Below are 22679 nucleotides of genomic sequence, written 5' to 3'. Positions count from 1 at the left end.
CCAGAGCAGGGCTTCCCTGCTGCACCATCAGAGGGACAGGGCATGAGGGCTGCCTTCTGCTGGGGGGGACTGCAGGGGTGTGCAGGCAGGGGTGCCCAGGGCTGTCCTTCCCAGCAGGGTCCCTGCACCCCAGGGGCTGTGTGCTGGGGCAGGGACTCTGCCGCCTGCCAGGCTCAGCACTCAGCCTGCCCGGGGAGCTCCCCACGGCGCTGTGGGGAGAAGCTGTGGGTGGAAGGAGCGAGCCCCAGCAGGGCAGGGTCCTTCTGCTGTCCAGAGGGTGCTGCCGGGGTCAGCCCTGCTCACATCTTCAGATCACTACAGGGCTTTCCCAGAAGACTTTTGAAGAAGCACAGCAAGGCAGGGGCTACCTGTAAATCAAGTGTCCTGTTCTTTCTACCTTGTACTCTGGGTTGCCTGGGTGGGCAATGGGACATAGAAATTAATGTCTCATGTCAAGAGGAGGCACTGGATTTCCAAATCTGTTACTCTTGGAGGTGAATAAAGCAGGGAGTATGAGAAATCAACACACCGTGGCTTACAGACAGCAGCAGTACAACTTCTCCAGGCTCATCAGGGTTGGTCTGATGATCCCATCAGAGCCTGCATGGACAGAGAAGACATTGCGCAGTGCCCAGCTGCCAGGAGGGGTCTGCAGGGCAGAGCTGAGCACACAGCGGGTGGGATGGGGTCTGTGAGCACCGACAGGGAGGAGAGGTGGGGACAGGGAACCAGCTCTCGGCAGGGACAGCTCCAGGCAGCAGAGACCTGGGCAGGGGGTGGGAGGAAGCTGCAAACAAGCACCGGGGTAGGCTCCGTTAAGGCAGCTCTCATTCGGTCCTTCACTGTAGATGTCTTCTGGGCATTGTCTGCTGGGCGATGAGCTGACTCTCCCTTTAGGACATCCCATCTTCAGGACCCCTGACCCTCCGCTTTGCCTGTCCTGCTGGGCTTGCGAGCTGCCCTCCAGAAAGGCACAGCTCTCCTGCAGGATCCTAGGGAGGGCTGAGCTTTCCCTTGGAGGTCAGTACTCTCCGCTCAGGGTCCTTTGCTTCTCTTGTGAGGGACGGTGTCCTTCTCCATCACAACTCCACCTCTGGGGTGGGGAAGAGAAGAGTGTGCAGATCTGCCCTCTGCAACAGTGCTCCCCTGCTTTCATCAGAGCCCAGTGGTTTGGTTTGGTTTCTTTTAATGAGTAATTTGTGTGTGAAGTCATCTTTGAGGCAGCACAAGGGAAAGAGCAGGGCAGCTGGGTAACAGACTGATGGACACTGCAGCTCACCTGACTGCACTAAGCCACAGAGAGCTGAGCCCTTTTGCCTGTCCTGTCTCAAGACTCTTCACATTTTCAGTCATAGAAATGAGCATTTCTACCCCTAAAAAGAACACTCACCAGATGTGATGGTGGACAATAAAAAACAGAGACAAAATTCTTATAAGGACACGCTAAGCCTCTCTTCTGCAGCCCACGCTCTTGAGAGTCATGAGTGCAGATACTGATCTTTTCCATTAAGTGCGGATGACATGTGACATCCCTTGGGAACATCGGAGCTGTCACAAACCAGCTCCCAGGTACCCACTGCAGCAGAGAAAAGCTGGCTCCTTGGCCGTGGACAGAGGTCCTGCTCCTCACAGCACACTCAACCAGCACAAAACAGAGAAGGAAATGCATTTCAATTTTAGGGGGAGTGGATTTCTATGAAAAAAAGAGTGGCTTTGCTTGGAGAAGTCTGTCATACTTTTTCATTGTCTATTCCAGTTTTGAACAGTACCCCTATGCCAAGAAACAGCAGCTCCATCACCCAGTTCCTCCTCCTGGAGTTCGCAGACACGCGGGAGCTGCAGCTCTTGCACTTCTGGCTCTTCCTGGGCATCTACCTGGCTGCCCTCCTGGGCAACGGCCTCATCATCACCGCCATAGCCTGCGACCACCGCCTGCACACCCCCATGTACTTCTTCCTCCTCAACCTCTCCCTCCTCGACCTGGGCTCCATCTCCACCACTGTTCCCAAAGCCATGGCCAATTCCCTCTGGGACACCAGGGACATCTCCTACGCAGGATGTGCTGCACAGCTCTTTCTGTTAGCCTTTTTCATCTCAGCAGAGTATTTTCTTCTCACTGTCATGGCCTACGACCGCTATGTTGCCATCTGCCAACCCCTGCACTACGGGACCCTCCTGGGCAGCAGAGCTTGTGTCCACATGGCAGCAGCTGCCTGGGCCAGTGGGTTTCTCACTTCTCTCCTGCACACGGCCAATACATTGTCACTACCCCTCTGCCACGGCAATGCTGTGGACCAGTTCTTCTGTGAAATCCCCCAGATCCTCAAGCTCTCCTGCTCACACTCCTACCTCAGGGAGGTTGGGCTTCTCGTGCTTAGTGCCTGTTTACTATTTGGATGTTTTGTTTTCATTGTGGTGTCCTACGTGGAGATCTTCAGGGCCGTGCTGAGGATCCCCTCTGAGCAGGGACAGCACAAAGCCTTTTCCACGTGCCTCCCTCACCTGGCTGTGGTCTCCCTCTTTCTCAGCACTGGCATATTTGCCTACCTGAAGCCCCCCTCCATCTCCTCCCCAGCCCTGGATCTGGTGGTGGCAGTGCTGTACTCGGTGGTGCCTCCAGCAGTGAACCCCCTCATCTACAGCATGAGGAACCAGGAGCTCAAGGATGCCCTAAGGAAACTGGCCCAGTGGACACTGTTTCACCGACAATAACCTGCCTCCCCTTCTCTGCACATTCCCCAGAGTTTATCTTAGGCCATGGCTCTGCTTTTTTCTCTTGTGATAATCCTGCTTATATATATTTTCTGACTTTATACTACTTGTCTTGAGGTTTGATCCTGTGACGCTTGTCCAACACTGTGTCCTATGTGGCATGCCCGATAGCAGCTCTTCAGTAAAAGGGGATCTCCCAGGTGCAGTGCCTGAAGGCTGGGCTCTTCCTCCAAAGTTGCTTCCAAATAAATGTCCAAGGAATTGATATTTTAAAAAGTCTGTTCTCCTTTTTATTCTCAGTGTTTTGGGGTTAAGCTCACGGTACCATTGGGTTCCACTGGACCAAACGGTCTGGATTTAAGAGCTCTCCTCTTGGTGTCCAATGGCAGGGGAGATGGTCCACGAGCTCCCATTATCTTCTTCTCAGGTTCCTTCATGGATGACAAGACTGATGGTACATACCAGAGTCTCTGCAAATGAATCTGGAGAGGTGAGGAGAGGAGAGGATGGGGACTCACCCCGTGCCCTGGGGTTGCAATGAATGGAGACTCAGAAGGTGAAACACCCTCAAAGGTGAAGTCCCCCAAAAGTAAAGCACCAAATCGACGTATCCCTGGACAAGGACTCTGCAGTGCCATGGGAGTGAGTGGGGACCCAGCAGGCAGAGGGAGGGGAGGCTGGAGAAATGCAGGAGGTGCCGGAGGAGGCCCAGGGCCAGGACTGTCGTGCTGTCGTGGGGAGTGGGGCTGGTGGGAGCAGAGGAGGGGGCAAATTCAGTCAGAGCTGGGCATCACCTGCAATATGAAATCAGGAGAGGCAGCGAGTGAGTAGCCTCCATTTCCTCGTGGCCTTGGGGCCAGCAGCATCCCTGGGGCTGATGGGGAGGCTGACCTTCCCATTCACTTCCATTCACTCCTTCCCATCGGCAGGCAGATGTTCAGCCATCTTGGCAAGAGAAACGCCACCATTCCGAACATCCCTCCCTTTCTTCTTCTTCCCCCCAGCTTTTAATTGCTGAACATGACGTCATATCATATGGAACATCCCTTTAGTCACGTGGGGTCAGCTGTCCCAGCTGTGTCCCCTCCCAACTTCTGTGCACGCCCAGCCTACTCGCTGGTGGGGTGGGGTGAGGAGCAGAAAAGGCCTTGACCCTGTGTAAGCCCTGCTCAGCAGAAGGAAAACATCCCTGTGTTATCAACACTGTCTTCAGCACAAATCCAAACCACAGCCCCATACTGGCTACTGTGGAGAAAATTAACTCTATCCCAGCCAAAACCAGCACACCGCTCAGCCCCCAGCATGATGTCCAGAGTGTGGCTGGATCACAGGCTGTCCTCCCCCAGGGACATTCTCAGCAGCACCTTGTCCTTCGTGGAGATCAGCCCCACCTCTGGCACAGGCCCCACGGTGCTGCAGAGTCACCTGGGACAGCAAACCCCTCTCCTGCCGGGGCTGCACAGCCCTCGCCTCTTTCTCTCTGGCCTTGGGCACTGCAGCTTTTGCTCTCGGGTGGCAACCTCATCCACCATTCTGTTGCCACCTGCCACCCACTCCAGCATGCCTCTGCTGGGAAGCAAAGCCTTTCCACACACGGGGTCCCATCTCTGGGGACCAGCTTTGCATGGGACAAGTCTGCCCTTGGCCCTGGTGCCCCATCGGAGGGGCTGCAGCCCAAATGGGCACCAAAGCCCCCAGCCTGGGGCACAGAGAGCAGGAGCCGCAGGTGCCATCACAGAGCTGTGACTTCAGTGGAACAAGAGCTGAGGTGGGGAAGGACAGCTCCCACAGCTTTTGTGGTGGGTGGAGATACAATATTTTGAGGAGAGACAAACAGGGAAGACGAGAAGTGGGGGCTGCCTTGTGTGACGTCAGGGCAGTGCAGGTGCATGGAGCTCCTCTACGGCACAGGGAACAGGTGAGGTGAGAGCTTGTGTGGGGGTCAGACGAGAGGCCAGAAAAGATGACACTGCGGTAGGAGTTACTTCTGGTTTGTGTCTGGCCAGCAACAAAACACCCAGAATCACTTGCTCACTCCCCCACTACAACCCCAGGGGGACAGGGGAGAGAATCGGAAGTGCAGAAGCGAGAAAACTCAGGAGTCAAGACAAAGAGGGTTTAATAGGTGAAGCAAAACTGTGTGTGCAGGTAAAGCAAAATGGGGAATTCATTCACACTTCCCATCGGCAAGCAGATGTTTAGCCACTGCCAGGAAAGCATCATGTGTGTCAGTTACTTGGGAAGACAAATGCCATGACCACAAATGTCCCCCCTTCCTCCGTCTTTCCTTGCGGTTCTTTTGTTGAGCATGACATCATTTGGTACAGAATATTGCTTTGGTCCGTTGGGGTCAGCTTTCCCAGCTGTGCCTCTGCCAACCTCTTGCCTACCCCCAGCCTACTTGCAGAGGGGGCAGAGTGAGAAAGAGAAAACCTTCAGGCTCTGCAGGGACTGCTCAGCAGTAGCCAAAACCCTGGTGTGTTACCAGTGCCGTTTAGTAACAAACCCAAAGCAGATCACCATACGGTCTGCTATGGAGAGAATTAACTGCATCCCAGCCAGACCCAGGACAGAGCTACAGGTCATAGAGTCAGGGTGAGGAATGAACTAAGTCTTGTTTAAATGACCTGAGGAAATCTGTGGATCCCAGACCCTGGCTCTTATGGGGGACTCGGTCTCCCTGGTGTTCACTGGTCAAGTGAGACAGCAGGATGCAAACAGTTCAGGAGGCTTCTTGTGGAGGTTCTGGAGAAGTTCTCAGCACAGCTGTCAAACGGGCCACCCAGTCTGATGTTCACCTGGACCTGGTACTCCCAAAGGAGGAAGAGCTGCTCAGGGATGTGAGGACCAGTGTCTGCCTTGGCTGTAGTGACCGTGAAATTGTGATCTCTCGGATCCCCAGGGATATGGGGAAGGAGAGAAGCAGAGAGCAGATCCTGCACATCAGGGCATGAGAACTTGACCTACTGAGGACACTGGCAGGTGGGAACCCATGGGGGCAGTGTCAGGGCCCTAGAGCAGCCTCACATGGGCCTCCACCTGCATCTCTGCCCATGGGCCCAGGAGACCACTGAAGCCCAGGCCTGAGGTTCAGCCCCAGCTTCATCTAAGCTGTAGGTGTTCGGGTCTCCAGACACAGCCAGAGACACAGCCTTGCCTGGCCATGGACCTTGTTGGTTCGGACTTGCAGAGGCACTCCCCAGCTTGAGTCTTTATGGGGTGTCCAATGAAATGACACCATCGCCCTCCAGGTGCCAGACCCCAGCTGATTCACAGAGGCCTAGGGCCTTTCTGCTGCCTTTCCTCCCATCACTTGGTCAGGTTTTGGGAGGAGAGGACGGAAAAGCAGGGGAGGTTTCTGAGTGCCAAGGACTGAGATGGGGGAGCAGAGCCCTCACATGTGAAACGATCTAAAGGCTATGCTAGTTCACAAGTGTTCTCTTCAGCTCCTTTCTCAGAGGCCTTAAATCTTCAGCAGGAACCTGGAAATGCTGAGGTGCCCTCCACCTCCCTCTCCTTTAGCAATTAAGTTGACAGTACCCAAGCCAGAGGCTTTCTTTCAATCCTGTGTCCAGCCTTAAGCACCCCGTGGTCTGGAGAGATGCCAGGAAACTTGCAGAAGAACCACACTCCTCTGCACAAGAAGGTGGATGTTCCCAGGAATCTCCGGAGGCATGGCGTACCCCTAGCTGTGCTCAGGGAGCTGCTCAAAGGCCTCGTCTCCATTTCTGTAATGGTGGCCCAGATGCCTGGTTCATGTGTAAACTCTCTCGGTGGGTGCTGACATTTACTGAGCAACCTGGTCTGACCTCAGAGCTGGCCCTGCTTGGAGCTGGGCATTGGACTACAGAGCACCTGAGCTCCCTTCCACCCTGAACTGTCCTAGGAGCACAGGATGTAGAGACCCTCACCTCCAGCTTCATCTTTTCTCATAGGGCACATGGTCAAGGCACAGGCTCATGGAAGGGTTGGTGGGAAAGAGACTGCTGGGGGTCTCTAGTCCAGCCTCTAGTCCAGCAAAGAAGAGCTCCAAAGGAGATCACAGCAACCCTCAGCCTAGGCCATTTTATTTTCCCTAAGGCTCAGCCTAAAGCTCCCAAGAGGCAGTTTGTGCCTGTTGCCTCTGTCATATCATTGGCCACTGCAAAAAGGCTTGGTTCCATCATCTCTCCAGGTAGCTGTAGGCTCTTCCTAGGTTGCCCCATGCCTCCTTTAGCAGCCTAGAGAGGCCCAGTTCCCTCAGACTCTCCTCACAGCTCCTGCTTTAGGCCCCTAGCTCCATCTTGGCAGACCTCCTCCGCACCCTCTCCAATTTCTCCACTTTCCTTTTGAAATGGGAGGCCCACTGGCTCCTATGGCATCGTCCTGGTGCCCAGGCCCTTCTCCTCAGGGGCACTCCTTAGCTGGCCAGGTCTCCACCCATGCTGCCGCATGGAGTTGTTGTGCAGCTTGTGGGTTGAGATCAAAACAGATAATAGGGGACAAAAAGTGTAAACCCAAACATAAACCATAACAAAGAGGCAATCACTTTCCCCCTCCCACAAGCAGACTGACGCCCAGCAGTCTCCCAGCAACAGACACCTTGAACAACAAAAAACTCCTCCTCCTTCTTCCTCTGCCACAGATTTCATTGCTGAGCATGACGTCATATTGTACGGAGTTGGTCACTCAAGGTCAGCTGTCCTGGTTGTGTCCCCCCACCAACTTCTCGCCCACCCCCAGCCTACTCACTGGGAGGGAGCAGAGTCAGAAACAGGGAAGCCCTTGGCGCTGTGCAAACACTGTTCAGCAACAGCCAAAACACTGGTGTGTTATCAACACTGGTTTAGGCACAAATGCCAAAGACAGCGCCGCAGAGGAAGTTAACCCCATCCCAGCCAGACCAGTACACTTGAACCAGGGGCCCAGAAGTGGACACAGTAGTGCACTGGTGGTCTAATGAGTGATGAGCAGGGGGAGACAATCACTTCCCTCACTCTTTTGGTGAGGCTTCTCTTTACACACTCCAGGATACTGATGGCCGCCTCTGCCACCAGCTCACACTACTGGGTTTTGTTTTACCTTCTGTTCCGCAGCACCACCAGGGCCTTTTCCACAGAGCTGCTCCCCAGCCAGGCAGTCCCCTTCCCCTGCCACTGCAGGCTGTCAGTCTATCCCAGGCGCAGGTGTGCAGCCACCTCCAGGAAAGCAGGGCTCCATCACGCATAGCAGTTACTGGGGAAGACAAACGTCATCGCTCCAAACATCCCCCTCTTTCTTCTTCTTCCCCCAGCCTTATATGCTGAGCATGATGTCATATGGTATGGAATACCCCGTTGGCCGGTTGGGTCAGCTGTCCTGGCTATGCCCCCTCCAGCTTCTTGTGCACCTGGCAGAGAGTGGAAAGCTGAAAAGTCCTTGACCAGGGTAAACACTACTCAGCAACAACTCAAACATCAGTGTGTTGTCAACGTTATTCTCAGACTAAATCCAAACCATAGCACTATTTACCAACTGCTAGGAAGAAAATTATCTCTATCCCAGCCAAAACCAGGACACCTTCCAACCCAAACCATTCTATGATTCGATGATGAGTAAGTATGGTGCTGGGACATCTTAGGTGATTGAGGAGCATTAGCTTTGAAAGAAGCTGGATGTGTTGCTTGGGGATTCACAGGTTTGGCAAAGCCCCAGCAAACCACAGCTTTGTGTTAGAAGGAGAAGGCAGGGAGGACAAAAAGCCATTGGTAAAGCCTGGGAGATCCTAGGTTCAGAGTGAGGTGGGGAAGTAGCGGGGGGTGGCCAAAGTCTGCAGGAGAACTGCTGCAGGCATGGGACAGCATGGGAGAGCCTGTGGTGGGGATGACTGAGAGCCTTGGTGGGGCTGGGACTTCCCCAACACAACCAAGATCTCTGTCCTCTCAGCTATGAATATCGTCACTGCCACCAAGAACCATGAGGGGACATCATTTCCTTACAGCCCCATGCCCTTGTGGCCTCCTCATCCCTCCATGGAGTTCAGGCAGTCCTAGGGTTGTCCTGCACTCGGCATCGCACCCCCCCACATCACACTGCTCCATGACGAGCCCTGAGCAACGCAGGAGAGAAAGAATCTCCCTTCCCAGGGATCAGAGCTGGCCCATCCTTCTTGATGGAACACATCAAGGGCTCATATGGCATCAGAGCCGCCTGCACATTGCCTTTGTCACCTGTAACCAGTGCTTACCTCTTTCCAGTTTAAGGCAGCCCCCAGGGAGGGGTACCTCCACCCGTGCTTCCCTTCATGGCTTCATCTGTGATGGTCCTCAGGGGGCCCACTGACACCCTCAGAACCTTGGAGAGTTTAATCAGATTTTAAATACTTCTTCAGCGGCTTGTTCAATCTTCTTTCAGGATCTGCAGTTCAGGAACTCGGCACCAGAGGGCTCACTGAAATGCAAAGACCTGAACGTGCCAGGGCTCTCCGCAGTTTTCTTTAATTCCTCTATTCTTGTGTAGTTCGTTAGAGAGATTTCAGGAGTATAGTCTAAATGAGAAGATTTCAAAAAGAAATAACGGTTTATAAAGGTTTATGCTTTTTCCAGTTTTCTTTATTTTCCTGCTTACAGAATAAACAATATAAAAAATCTCCAATTCATACTGATCCAGAGTGTCTCACGAGGAGGTATGAGTACGTAGGAAAAGCAAGACCCTTTCTGTCAGACGTTCTAGAGACGCTCTTCATCCCACCCCCACCCCCAATCCCCACCTGGGTACTTGGGAGGGGTCTGAGTGAATGGAGAGTAATGGGAGGGGGAAAAGGGGATGGACACTCGAAAATGCAAAGGTGCAGACAGTCCGCTGAGGAGATGACTTGAGAAATGGTCAGTGTAATCAGGACATGTGGAAATACCAAAAAGATTAGTGAGATTCCGTACATTCTGTACTGGGCAGAGCAGTGGTCAAGCAAGTGCTGGGAAGATCAAGGTTTCTTCTCCTGAGAGCAGTACACATCCTGGAAAACTTCTTGATGGCAACACAGGAAAACACTCTCTCTCCATTAAAAGTATTCAAAAGTGAAAATGTTCCCGTACTACGTAAATGTTGAGAAAATGTCCTCATCTTTGCAAGCCGAGCTCCGTTCTTGACCAGAAGCCTCCAGTGCCAATTGAGGAGGTCCTGGTGTGCCTGACACACTCACCTGGGACTGGTAGTGACCACAGGGGGCTGTGGGAGACCAGGACCCTCCAACTGAGACTGCGGATGGAGGGCGACACCAGGCCTCTGCGCTCCTGTAACTCAAGCCACCCTGATGTCCAAAATTGTTCTTAAAAAAAAAAAAAACAAAAAACAAACCAACCCCAAAACAAACCAGCCCTCCTGCCCCACCACAGGACAAATATTTGGAAAGAGGGAGGATAAGGGCATAAGGAGTTCTAAAATCTGTAAAGTGCAATAATACAATTATTTTGCTTTATTTTTTTATATTTCTTTTCTTTTTCTGTGTGCTCAGTTTCCAGGTCACCACGTCCCTCCAGGCCCAACCAGCCAATCATTTCTTTACCCATCAACTTATTCAACCATGCAGAATGCAACGTCCTAACTTGTGATCCAAGAGGACACGCGAAGGGACGCACTCCTCAACCAAAGGGAGGCTAAGCAGCCTTTAGCTCCCCAGCTCATCTTTTGGGCCTTTTTGAAAGATGCTCGCAACATTTGCTTTTTGTCAGTCTTCAGGAAGTTCCCCTGACCTCCTTAACCTTTCAAAGGTGATGATGAGTGATGCCACTGTGACATCGGCCTGCTCTCTCCTCACCCGCGGAGGCAGCCCCTCTGGTGCCCTCGACTGTGAAGGGCTCAGTTTGCCCAAGTAACCCCTGACTCCATCCCCCATCCACTGCTGGTTGTTGTCCTTGGGTTCTGCCGCGAGGTCCAAAGGCCTTGAAGACCTTGCTGGGAAAGACTGAGAGAAAGAGGACACAGAGGATGTCAGAGCTCTCTGCATCTACTCTCCCTGAAGTCAGAGGTGGCCCCGCGTTTTCTGTGTTTATCCTTTAACTGTCACTGAAGTAGTAGCAGCTCATTGTGGTCCCCTTGGACTCCCTTGCAAGGGTCATCTCTAGGGAAGCTACGGGTTTCCTAAAGCCGTTCCTATTTCTAAAGCCCTCCATCTGAAGTGGGTCTCTGCATCCACCTCCTGGAGGCTTCCATTACCTATGGAGCTTCCTCGTGAGTTCCCTCTTCACCCAAGCTGGTCTTGTGAGCTATGTACTCACCCCTGCTCTTCGTGGGCGATTCTGTCGTTAAAGACAAGCTGTACTGAGTTGTGCTGCCCTTCGCTGTGCCCACGGGATCCCCACTAGAAGCCCCCTGAATAGGCCAAAGTCTTCCCCTCTGAGGTCTGACACCTGCACCCTGCTCCTCTCCTTCCTCAGTCTGCTCAAGAGCTGGACCCCCCTATTTCATGGTCACTACAGCCAAGGATGACACTGGTTTTCACCTCCCTGACCAGCTCTTCATGGTTTGCAAGGACCTGACCCAGGTGAGCATCATCCATGTTGGTCCTCTGGTGGCTTTCCTAAGAAATTGCTCCAACATCCTCCAGAAACCTATTGGTCTATTTTCACAGTGCTGTGTTCCCCCTCCAATGAATGTCAGGGTAATGAAAGTCCCCAGAAGGAGCCCCAGGTCGCTCATCTGGAGATTTCCTTGCGTTGCTTAAGTAAGAGCTTGGCCACCTCCTCCCCTTGATTGCAGGTTCTTTATCTCCCACCACGATGTCGCCCTAGCTGGCCTCTCCTCCGATCCTCACCCACAAGGGCTCACCCAACCTGGTGACTCTCCCAGCAAGGAGCTCCATACATCCCAGCAACTCCTTCCCACAGAACGTATTCCTCTTCTGATGCTCCGAGCCCGTCTCTCGTGAAGAACCTTTATCCATCCATTGCAGCAAGTTGTGTGAGGTGTCCCACTGTGCCTCGGAAGTTATTCCACCAGTGTCACAGCTTGTGACAGACCACGGGGTCCAGCTCCTCCTGTCCGTTCCCAGTCAGAGGACAGTGTTGCACATCTGGGCTGCAGCCCCTGAGTTGTGGCTCTAGGGCCAAGCTCAGAGCTGTCATGGTGAACAGGGATACCAAGCACCCAAGAGCCCGTGTACGTGAGACATGCTGGAGCGGATGGCAGATGGCGTTGTAAGAAAGACATGAGGTGCCCAGGAAGAGAGCAATCCCTGCTGTCCCCAAGGTCAGAGAGAAAGAGGGCTGGGCTGGGCAGCCCTGGCAGGAGAGGGCATTGCTGGCTGCGGCGTCTCTGCAGCCCTGGAGGGCCTTTGGTGGAGAGAGGCACTGATCTCCTGGAAGGACAAGGTGCTGCTGAAATTGTCCTTGGGGGTGCACATCCCGCGATCCAGGCACACTCTGAAGTCATTGGACTCTTTGAAGACCGTATCATCAAGAGGGTGAGTGAAGGATGGGGAGGGAGAACCAGAAGAAGCTGAGAACGTAGGCCCACAAGTGGAGACCCCAGCGCAATGTGCTGCTTATTCATGCAGTGCCTTGCATCTACTGGAGAGAGATGGGAATCAGCCACTTTCACACAAGCACCCAATTCCTCTGAGATGCCGCCTGGGGTGTCTGCCACGCACCCACTCTGAGTGGACATGGCTTTCCTGCAGGGCCTGGCTGTCCCTGCCAGCCACGTGCAGTTTTGGTGGAGAGCCTTGGCGTCTCACATGGCACTACAGGCCTGTGTTTGGCCATGAAATGAGCAGCTGCCCTGAAGGAGGTTTGGCTACGTGGGGACGTGTGAGACACCTATTGTTACAGCCAATGGACAGCTAGGAAATACAGGTACGGGAGGGGAGAAGAGACAGACTTCGCTCTCCCTCTGGCACATAACTCCGTTTGGCCAGCTGAACACCTCTATAGGTGGCCCTGAACAGCATGAGTAGGGGCAGGTGGTGATGTCCTAAACGTGGGCATCTGCCGTCATTTCAGCTGGCATCCTCACCAGCCTGCAGGATGATGCCCCCAGATGTTTCCCAGTCTCTGAGTTCTGCTCCATTATTGTGGACAACATCTGGCACCCCAAATGTCACCAGGTGTTGGTGTGTGAACTCTCTTCCATGAAGAAAGGCTGAGAGAGTTGGTGTTCTTCAGCCTGGAGAAGAGAAGGCTTCGGGGAGACCTTCTTGCAGCCTTTCAGTACTTAAAGGGGGCTTATAAAAAAGATGGCAGAAAACTTTTTAGCAGGGCCTGTTGCGACAGAACAAGGGGGAATGGTTTTAAACTAAAAGAGGGGAGATTTAGACTAGATCTAAGGAAGAACTTTTTTACACTGAGCGTGGTGAATCACTGGACCAGATTGCCCAGAGAGGTGGTAGATGCCCCATCCCTGGAAACATTCAAGGTCCGGTTGGACAGGGCTCTGAGCAACCTGATCTAGTTGAAGATGTCCCTGCCCATGGCAGGGGGGATGGACTAGATAACCCTTAAAGGTCCCTTCCAACCCAAACCATTCTATGATTCTATGATTCTATGATCTCCATCGATGACCATGGCACCATAGAAAAGAAGTGCAGGTGCCTATTTCTAACAGACACCACCCCTGAAGCAAGAGGAATCTCACCTCCTGTGGGTTTGTGGCAGGCGTGGGAGGGAGCTGAGGTCCCTTCCAGCCCCAGGACTACAGACCCAGGGTGAGATGCCTCCATTGACTCAGCCGATTCCCTTCCCTCAGCAAAGGAGGTAAAGGAGATCCCTCCCTGCCAGTGTCCAGGGGTCCTGACCAATGGTGGGACAAGGAAGGTGATTCTCAGACCCAGCTGTGTCTCTGAGAGGAGAAAGGCCGCTGCTGGAAAGACATGTCTCTGCAGAGGTGAGACAGGCAACACTGGGGATGACTTCAGTCTCTTTCCAAGCAGGTCCCTGGAGAGCCCCAGGGACACCTGGAGGGAGCGCAGGGCGGGGTGGGGGGCAGAGGAAGTGACGTCTTGGGCGGGTCCTCTACTCCTGGGCTGAGACAGGCTCCTGGGATGGAGGGAGCTCACGGGGAGCAGGCAGCGCTGCAGAGAGACAGCTCTGCCCAGGAACGACTCCTCTGCAAAGCGCAGCAGGGCTCTGGGAGAAGGAGTAGGGCAGAGAGAGGTTCCAGGCAGTCTGCAGTGGGAGGACAGAGGAGAGCTCGAAGGGAGGAAAGCTTGACAGCCCCTGACACGGTAAGTCTCTTGGTGCAGGGCAATGCAGCTGCGGTTCCTGGAGGGGTCTCCTAAAGCTATCCCAGCCTCCAGCCTGCAAGATCTGGCAGGAGGACTCCCAGGCCAGGGGCTCCTGTTAGACAAGCGTGAAGGGGTGAAGCCAGGCTGTGCACCCAGAGCTGCCCAGGGCATTTCAGAGGGGACTCTTCCAGAGGAAGATCAAAGCAGGGGATACCTTAAAGGTAAAGAGCTTTCCTCAGTCTCTGCTTTCAGGTTCCTGCTGTTTCAGGAAAAAGGGTAAAGGCGCTGCTGCCTTTGGAGAGGGAGACTGAGAGTCCTGAGCTGCTCCACCGAGAGATCAGTAGGTCTGGTAGGAGCCAAGTAAACTGCTTTCATCCACTCCTCTGGCTCCAGAGAGCACCAGCATCACCTTTGTTGTCCTCGTCGGGGTTTGTCTGACCTGCTCCTTACTGCCTGCAAACGAGGAGTACCTCTAGAGAGTGCCTGGAAGTGGGAGGTTTCTTCAGGTCAGAGCTGAGCAGAGGGGAGTTGGTGATGGGGGCTGTGATCCCTGACCGGGAACCATTTGAGGGCAGAGAAACAGTTCCCGGCAGGGATAGCTCCAGGCAGCAGAGACATGGGCAGAGAGCTATACGGAGCTCCAACCAGAACTGTCATGGGAGGGAGAATTTGGGAAGCTCCCTGTCATCCCCTCCAATGCAGACCCCTTCCTCTGAGCAAGAGCCCGGGTCTCGTCTCCCACCCAGCAGAGCCTCTGCCCTCAAGGTGGTGTGGTCCAGGGCAGGAACCAGGGAATCGTTAAGGTTGGAAAAGACCTCGAAGATCATGGAGTCCAACCCAACCCAACCCCCCCATGCCCACTAAGCCATGTCCCTAAGGGCCTCATCTCCACGTCTTTTAAATACCTCCAGGATGGGGACTCCACCACTTCCCTGGGCAGCCTGGTCCAAGGCCTGACCACTCTTTTTTTTGAAATTTCTCCTCATGTCCAATCTAAAACTCCCTTGGCGCAACTTGAGGCCATTTCCTCTCGTCCTATCGCTAGTTACTTGGGAGAAGAGACCAACCCCCACTTCGCTACAACCTCCTTTCAGGCAGTTGTAGAGCGATGAGGTCTCCCCTCAGCCTCCTCTTCTCCAGACTAAACAACCCCAGTTCCCTCAGCCGCTCCCCATCAGACTTGTGCTCCAGGCCCTTCACCAGCTTCGTTGCCCTTCTCTGGACACCCTCCAGCACCTCCATGTCCTTCTTGTAGTGAGGGGCCCAAAACTGAACCCAGGATTCGAGGTGCGGCCTCACCAGTGCCCGGTACAGAGCTCTAGCGCAGCAGGGCAGGGCACTGAGGACAGGACGCAGGGCAGGACGCAGGACACGAGGTGCTGCCCTGGAGGTGTTTCCATGCGACCAAGGTGCCCAAGCCCTCTCTGAATTTTCCAGGCTCGAGACACTGCACTCAGTGGCTGGGCAATGAGACCCTCAGCAGATGTCACCTGATGATGCTGGACAGGGAGTCCTGCGGGGCTGTGAGCATCACTCCAGAAGGGCAGAGCTCTCCTGTAGGACCTTTGTGATGTCCAAGAGTACCTCATCGGCCCATGCGAATCACCATCCTTGTCCTCTCCTCTTCATCATACTCTGCAGAGCTGTGCTGGAAAGGAGAGGTCTACCTGGACTTCAGTAAAGCCTTTGACACTGTCTCCCACGGCATTCTCCTAGAGAAGCTGGCGGCTCACGGCCTGGACAGGTCCACTCTTCGCTGGGTAAAAAACTGGCTGGACGGCCGAGCCCAGAGAGTTGTGGTCAACGGAGTTAAATCCAGTTGGCGGCCGGTCACGAGCGGTGTTCCCCAGGGCTCAGTACTGGGGCCGGTCCTGTTCAATATCTTTATCAATGATCTGGACGAGGGGATCGAGTGCTCCCTCAGTAAGTTTGCAGACGACACCAAGCTGGGCGGGAGTGTTGATCTGCTGGAGGGTGGGAAGGCTCTGCAGAGGGACCTGGACAGGCTGGATCGACGGGCTGAGGCCAATGTATGAGGTTCAACAAGGCCAAGTGCCGGGTCCTGCACTTGGGCCACAACAACCCCAGGCAACGCTACAGGCTTGGGGAAGAGTGGCTGGAAAGCTGCCCGGAGGAAAAGGACCTGGGGATGCTGATTGACAGCCGGCTGAACATGAGCCAGCAGTGTGCCCAGGTGGCCAAGAAGGCCAACGGCATCCTGGCCTGTATTAGGAATAGTGTGGCCAGCAGGAGTAGGGAGGTGATCGTGCCCCTGCAAACACCGATCTGATGGGCACTGCCCAGAAGGGCACCCACAGATGCAGACTGCTATGTTGCAGGTGTTTATATTCAGGCAGATTAACCCTTTTGAAATTGGTATTTATTTTTCTAAAATACTGAGACCCTTCGGGAAATCACACAGACACTTGAAGGATTATTGATGCATTTTAACATGATTATGGACAAAAGGCCCACCAGCTTTGCATGTAATGGGATGCCAGAGGCCAAGGGATGGATGGTTTGGGCACTGTCCTGGGATCAGGGAAACAGAAGCGTGCTCCCACCTCCCCGACACCCTGCCCTCCTCACTGAGGCGTGTGAGAACCTGTGCCAACGAGGTCTGAGCTCACAGTCGTGACAAGTATCATATGTCTAACTGCAGCCAACGTTGTCCTGCCAGCTCAGGATTTGAGCTTCCATCTGAGTCAAAACCCTTTCAGTTCACACTACCTCCAGCTTCCCTCTGAGGCTGGCTGTTGTGTGGCACAACTGTCCCGGCTCTCCAGGCAGGCTGGGCAATGGGTTGATGCCTGAATTGGAAGTTTTCCTCTTCCTGGGGTACAAGACCCTCGATGAGAGAAGGCTGCAGAGGTTTGGGTTGCAGAGGTTTGAAGTAGTCCTTTCAAAATCTGAGCAGGGTGAGCTTTGGAGCCAAGGAAAAATAGAGCAGCTCTCAAGGGTGTTTTTGGATTAGTGCTACACCACCAGTACCTGCACTTCCAGTTCCCAAAGTCCTACCTGTGCAGCAGAGAGCCTGGAGTTGTGAGCTCCCTTCACCTGCCCTGCATGTCAGCATGTGAAATGGAACTAACCTAGTCACAGAGTTGGGTTTGGTTCTCTCCACAGCCTGAAGCACCACATGGGTCAGGAGACAAGCCAGGATACCTGACGAGGACTCACACTTCTCTGCACTTAAAGCTTAGGGTTCCAGGGAATCTCAGGTGGCATGGCATACCGATTCCTGGTTTGAAGGAGCTGGTCAAGTGCCTCGTCTCCATTTCTGTGATGGTGGCTTTGATGCCTGGCTGATGTGCAGACAATGTACATGGTTGCTGACACCTATTGAGAAACCTGCTCTGAAAGAATTAAAAGGGTAGGCTGTTCTTTTTGGAACGGTGTTAGCATAGTAAAAAAGAAGAACGTGGGTTGGGGCAAATGAAAAGGGATGCCAAAGATGTGGTCAGGGCTGTTTGGGGGTACTTGTAAGGCAGCCCTGCACCTGATGTGAATTATTTCTGGGGTCAGGGAGAACCTGAGAGCTTCCTCTACTCTGAAACCATGAAGGGGAAGGAAGGACAGCATCCTTCAGGCTGGAGAGGGACCTCGGGAGGTGTCTCCACCAACCTCCTGCTCACAGCAGAGTCAGACCAGATTACTCAGGCCTTTATCCAAACACATCTTGATCACATTCCAGGATAGAGCTGGTGCACGCTCCCTGGGAAACAGCTTCCAGAGTTTGACTATCCTCATGATTGAGAAGTTTCTCCCTTTATCTAGCGTCCTTCCAAGCCCAACCATCCAGCTTCTTTTTTACCCATCTGCTTATACACCCATGCAGACCATAATATCCTCTCCTGGCCACAAGAATATCGTGGGGGATGTTGCTGAATGCCTTGCTGACTTCCAGGGAAAAGACCATCACCGCTCTCCCAAAGTCCAGCAGTCCTGTCCTTTCATCACAGAAGGCAAAGAGCCCGGCCAGGCACAATCGACCCTGGGTAAATGCAGTCACCTTCTCTTCCAGACCCCCAGAGGTGGGATCTGAGTGGACGTGCTCTGGGGCACAGCCTTTAGTTCCACTGCTCATGCATTGGCCATTTCTGAAAAGTGCAGACCACATTTGGGTGCTGCCAGGCGTCAAGGAGTTCTCCCAGTCTCCGTGAGCTTTCAGAGATGATGGAGAGTGGCCTCACTGTGCCACCAGCCTGCTCGCTCAGCTCCCTGGGATGCCGCCCCTCCTGTCCCAGAGACTGGTAAAGATTGCATTAGTCCAAGTGACCCCGACTTGATCCCCATCCACTGCTGGCTGTTCTTCTCCAGATTCCTACCTCGAATCACAGAGGCCTGGGAGACCTTGCTGGTGAAGACGGAGGATGAGAAGACATGGAGATCTCACCTCTATCCCTATGAAATTCAGCAGTGGCCACACAGGGTCTTTGTTTCTTCTTTAACTCTTCCTCAGGTACTCAACACTCCCTATGGTGCCCTTGCGTTGCCTTACAGGTCTAGACTCAGTTTCGATCGGGACTATTGCTGTGCCTGGAGGATGCTGTCCTTGAAGAGCAGCTGCACTGAGCTCTGCCACCATGCCTTGGCAGTTCATTCCATCAGTGTCACAGCTCGGTCTCTGACATGAACGGCTCCAGCTCACCGTGTCTGTGGCCCTGGCTGAGGGCATTGCTGCACATCAGGGCTGAAGCACATACGCTGTGGAACCAGGCAAGCTCTGACTTGCCATAAGGGGTCCTGGTACCAAGTGTCCTCGACTCCGTGTGTGCAAAGGCTTTGTTTCAGAGCAGAGACGTGGCAAGGACAAAAGATTGCTGAATGTCTTTGGAGGCCTAGGACTACAAACCCAGAATGCAATGCCTAAATTCACTCAAGTGAAGACATCCCGCCCAGCTTGGAGAACTTAGATCCTTCGGTGTAACTTTCCTGGTGTCCTTTGTAATGGGACAAGAAATGCCCAAATTTCTCATGCCCAAATCATTTTCTAATAGGAGAAATGCCCCTGCTGGCAAGAAGCGTGTCTGCAGAGGTGAGAGAGGGACCATCAGTGATGGCTTCAGGCTGTTCCCAGCAGGTTCCCTGGAGGCGCAGGGACACGTGGAGGGAGCCCCGAGGGGGCAGAGCAAGTGGTGCCTTGGGCTGGTCCTCTGCTGCTGAGCTGGGCTGGGCTCCTGGGACGGAGGGAGCTCCTGGCAAGCGGGCAGCGCTGCAGAGAGACAGCTCTGCCCAGGAGCAGGGCTGGGGGCACTGCCTGCAGGCACCGAGGGGAGAGGAGCGAGGCACAGAGAGGTTAGAGGCAGTCTGCGCTGGGAGGATGCTGAGAATGAACGGGAGGAGAAACCTTCACAGCCCTTGACACGGTAAGTCTCCGGGTGCAGGGCAAAGAAGCTGCAGTGCCTGGAGAGATCTCCAAAAGCTGGCACATGCCACAGCCTGTGGGACATTTCCGGAGGTCTCTCCCACCTTCTCTGGTGTGGAGGAGGAGGACATGGTGCAGAGCAGGGCTTCCCTGCTGCACGGTCAGAGGGACAGGGCATGAGGGCTGCCTTCTGCTGGGGGGGACTGCAGGGGTGTGCAGGCAGGGGTGCCCAGGGCTGTCCTTGCGAGCAGGGTCCCTGCACCCCAGGGGCTGTGTGCTGGGGCAGGGACTCTGCCGCCTGCCAGGGTCAGCACTCAGCCTGCCCGGGGAGCTCCCCACGGCGCTGTGGGGAGAAGCTGTGGGTGGAAGGAGCAAGCCCCAGCAGGGCAGGGTCCTTCTGCTGTCGAGAGGGTGCTGCCTGGGTCAGCCCTGCTCACAGCTCCAGCTCAGCCCCGGGCATTTCTGAGGGGACTTTTCATGAGTACGTTCAGGGCAGGGGTTTCCTGCTGCAGTCTGTGCTTTCCTGAACCTGTGCTTCCACTTTTCTCTGGCTCGGCTTGGTGGGAATGGAGACCAATGCAGGTTAGAGCAGGGTCTGAGACTCTTAAACCATCACGCTGAGGTTTACTAGGAACCTCAGCAAGCGCATTCACCCCCCACCAGCCTACAGATAAAACCAGCACCACCTTTGCATTTTCCTCAGGGTTTGTGTGACCTGTTCTTTGAGCCCTGCACACACAGCGTGGCTGCAGGGCAGAGCTGTGCAGATGGGGACTGGGGTGGGCTCTGTGAGCACTGGCAGGGAAGAACCATGGGGCCAAAGAAACAGCTCCCAGCTGGGGAGGCAGCTCCAGGCAGCAGAGTCATGAGCAGGGAGGGAGGGAAATGCTGCTGGAAACCCTGTTGCAGGGGAGACACGGGCACCTCCCAGCCATGCCCTGCAGTGCAGACTCCTTCCCTGGGCAACACCCCTCTTGTCTCCTCTCCACCCAGCACAGCCCTTAGCCCGTGGGCTCTAGGCCGTTAGTCACCTCCTCGATCAGCAGACCAGCAGAAGAGATGAAGCGCGTCTCTCTGGCCACGTGCCCATTTCCCGCTGACCAGGGCCTGAGGGCGACTGTCCTGCATTGCTGTTGTCTGGGAGGGGTGTGCAGAGCTGGGTAAGGGAAAGGCTCCCCTGAGTGCCCATCTGTCTCTCTCCTTGCCTTGCTCAGATGCTCTTGGTATTGCTGACAGGCTCCTGGGAATGGCAGTTTCAGCTGCAGAGTCAGGCACAGACCTTGTGGGTCCTCCTATGCAGATGTGTCCACAGCAAGGAGGTGTCCCAGCTTTCCTCTAACCTGTGCAGCTCTGGGCAATGCAGTCTGTGAGGCTGGGGATGAGCTGACTCTCCCTTCATAAGTTGCCATGGTTAGGACGCTTGGCTCTCTCCTTGGGGTGTCCATCCAGGGCCTGCTCCTCACGCCACATTCAGCCAGCACCCACCAGAGCTCCAGCCCCGCAGCTGAGGAAGGATTCCTGGAAAATGCAAAGGGGGGGTGTGCAGCAGGGGCGGGGCTGTGGGAAATGGCTTGGATTTTGCTCAGAGAAGTCTCCCCTAACTTCTCACTGCCTTTTCCTCCTTGGACAGGTTCACGTGCCCAGAGGGACCAAATGTCCAACGGCACCTCCATCACCCACTTCCTCCTCCTGGCCTTCGCAGACACGCAGGAGCTGCTGCTCTTGCACTTCTGGCTCTTCCTGGGCATCTACCTGGCTGCCCTCCTGGGCAACGGCCTCATCATCACCGCCATAGCCTGCGACCACCGCCTCCACACCCCCATGTACTTCTTCCTCCTCAACCTCTCCCTCCTCGACCTGGGCTCCATCTCCACCACTCTCCCCAAAGCCATGGCCAATTCCCTCTGGGACACCAGGGACATCTCCTACGCAGGATGTGCTGCACAGCTCTTCTTCTTTCTCTTCTCGATTATAGGGGAGTATTGTCTTCTCACCGTCATGGCCTACGACCGCTACGTTGCCATCTGCAACCCCCTGCACTACGGGACCCTCCTGGGCAGCAGAGCTTGTGTCCACATGGCAGCAGCTGCCTGGGCCAGTGGGTTTCTCTATGCTCTCCTGCACACGGCCAATACATTGTCACTACCCCTCTGCCACGGCAATGCTGTGGACCAGTTCTTCTGTGAAATCCCCCAGATCCTCAAGCTCTCCTGCTCACACTCCTACCTCAGGGAGGTTGGGCTTCTTGTGGTTAGTGCCTGTTTAGCATTTGGGTGTTTTGTTTTCATTGTGGTGTCCTACATGGAGATCTTCAGGGCCGTGCTGAGGATCCCCTCTGAGCAGGGACGGCACAAAGCCTTTTCCACGTGCCTCCCTCACCTGGCCGTGGTCTCCCTCTTTCTCAGCACTGGCATGTTTGCCTACTTGAAGCCCCCCTCCATCTCCTCCCCATCCCTGGATCTGGTGGTGGCAGTGCTGTACTCAGTGGTGCCTCCAGCAGTGAACCCCCTCATCTACAGCATGAGGAACCAGGAGCTCAAGGACGCACTGAAGAAGCTGATTCAATCACTTGTCTTTCAGCAGCAATAAGCCCCTCCACTTCTCCAAAGGTATGAACCCAGCCTGTCTGACCCAGGGGCCTTTGTCCGTCTGTCTGGCAGGATGGCCCAGCTGGCCTCCTGTGTCGCATCTCTGTAATAAAACGGATTTCCTCAGTGCTTGTGTCTGGAGCTTGGGCTCTTCTTCCAAAGCTGAGGTCAGGAATAGGCTGAAGAAATTGCCCCCACGAAGCCGTGATGCTGTGCTTGGGTTCTCCATGGGCTCAGGGCAGGAGGACATGGGGCGATGTGTTAGGGAATGGGCCTGTGCTGACCCTTCACGTGTGGGTGCCCAGTGCCAATGGAAATGATGGATGATCCGCAGGGATTGACCTGGGACTGTGTCCCTGTGGCTTTCAGGCACCACTGCCCTGCAGAGCAGCCCTGCCAGCTCAAGACCATGCTGAGATGACATCCCTGGACAAGATCAGAGCTATTTCTGCATGCACCAGTTGGGGCAGGCTTTTCTCTCACTGGTGCAGCAGGAGCTGCCTGGGGGGACCCCAGGCCAGGGGTCTTGTGCTCGGTAGAGGGACTGGCACAGAGGGGCTGCCAGCATTGGGCAATAAGGATCTCTTTGAGAGAAGAGCAGCAGACACAGGGAGACGCTGGCCTCCGTCTCCTCGTGCCATGGCTGGCCCCAGGCCTGGGGCTGATGGGGAGGCTGAGACCCCTCTCTGCCCCAGCAGCTGCTGTGCCCCTCAGAGGGGCTGGGGCCGTGGGGTGAGTGCCCAGAGCTCTGCAGCACCCTGTGGTGGGCACTGCCATGGGGCCAGCCCAGGCTGGGCTGCTCTGCGGGGCTGAGGAGGGGGCGGTGGAGGTGGGG

The 22679-nt window shown here is 54.8% G+C and overlaps 2 protein-coding genes across 2 annotated transcripts; both read left to right on the top strand.

The window, feature by feature from the left end:
• The first annotated feature begins 1516 nt into the window (after window positions 1–1516).
• On the top strand, window positions 1517–2712 carry LOC142076190 (olfactory receptor 14A16-like). Its single transcript, XM_075138570.1, has 2 exons — window positions 1517–1523; window positions 1757–2712. The coding sequence occupies exons 1-2, from the start codon at window positions 1517–1519 to the stop codon at window positions 2710–2712; spliced, it is 963 nt and encodes a 320-aa protein (XP_074994671.1).
• An 18197-nt stretch (window positions 2713–20909) lies between these two features.
• Window positions 20910–21845, top strand: LOC142076189 (olfactory receptor 14A16-like). The gene has a single exon (XM_075138569.1). It carries the CDS (start codon window positions 20910–20912, stop codon window positions 21843–21845), a length of 936 nt encoding a protein of 311 aa, XP_074994670.1.
• Window positions 21846–22679: the final 834 nt, after the last annotated feature.

The sequence above is a fragment of the Calonectris borealis genome, unplaced genomic scaffold (genome assembly GCF_964195595.1).
Source record: "Calonectris borealis unplaced genomic scaffold, bCalBor7.hap1.2 HAP1_SCAFFOLD_35, whole genome shotgun sequence".
NCBI lineage: Eukaryota > Metazoa > Chordata > Aves > Procellariiformes > Procellariidae > Calonectris > Calonectris borealis.
Note: the sequence above shows the minus strand (reverse complement) of the source record. Positions and strands in the feature narration are given on the sequence as shown.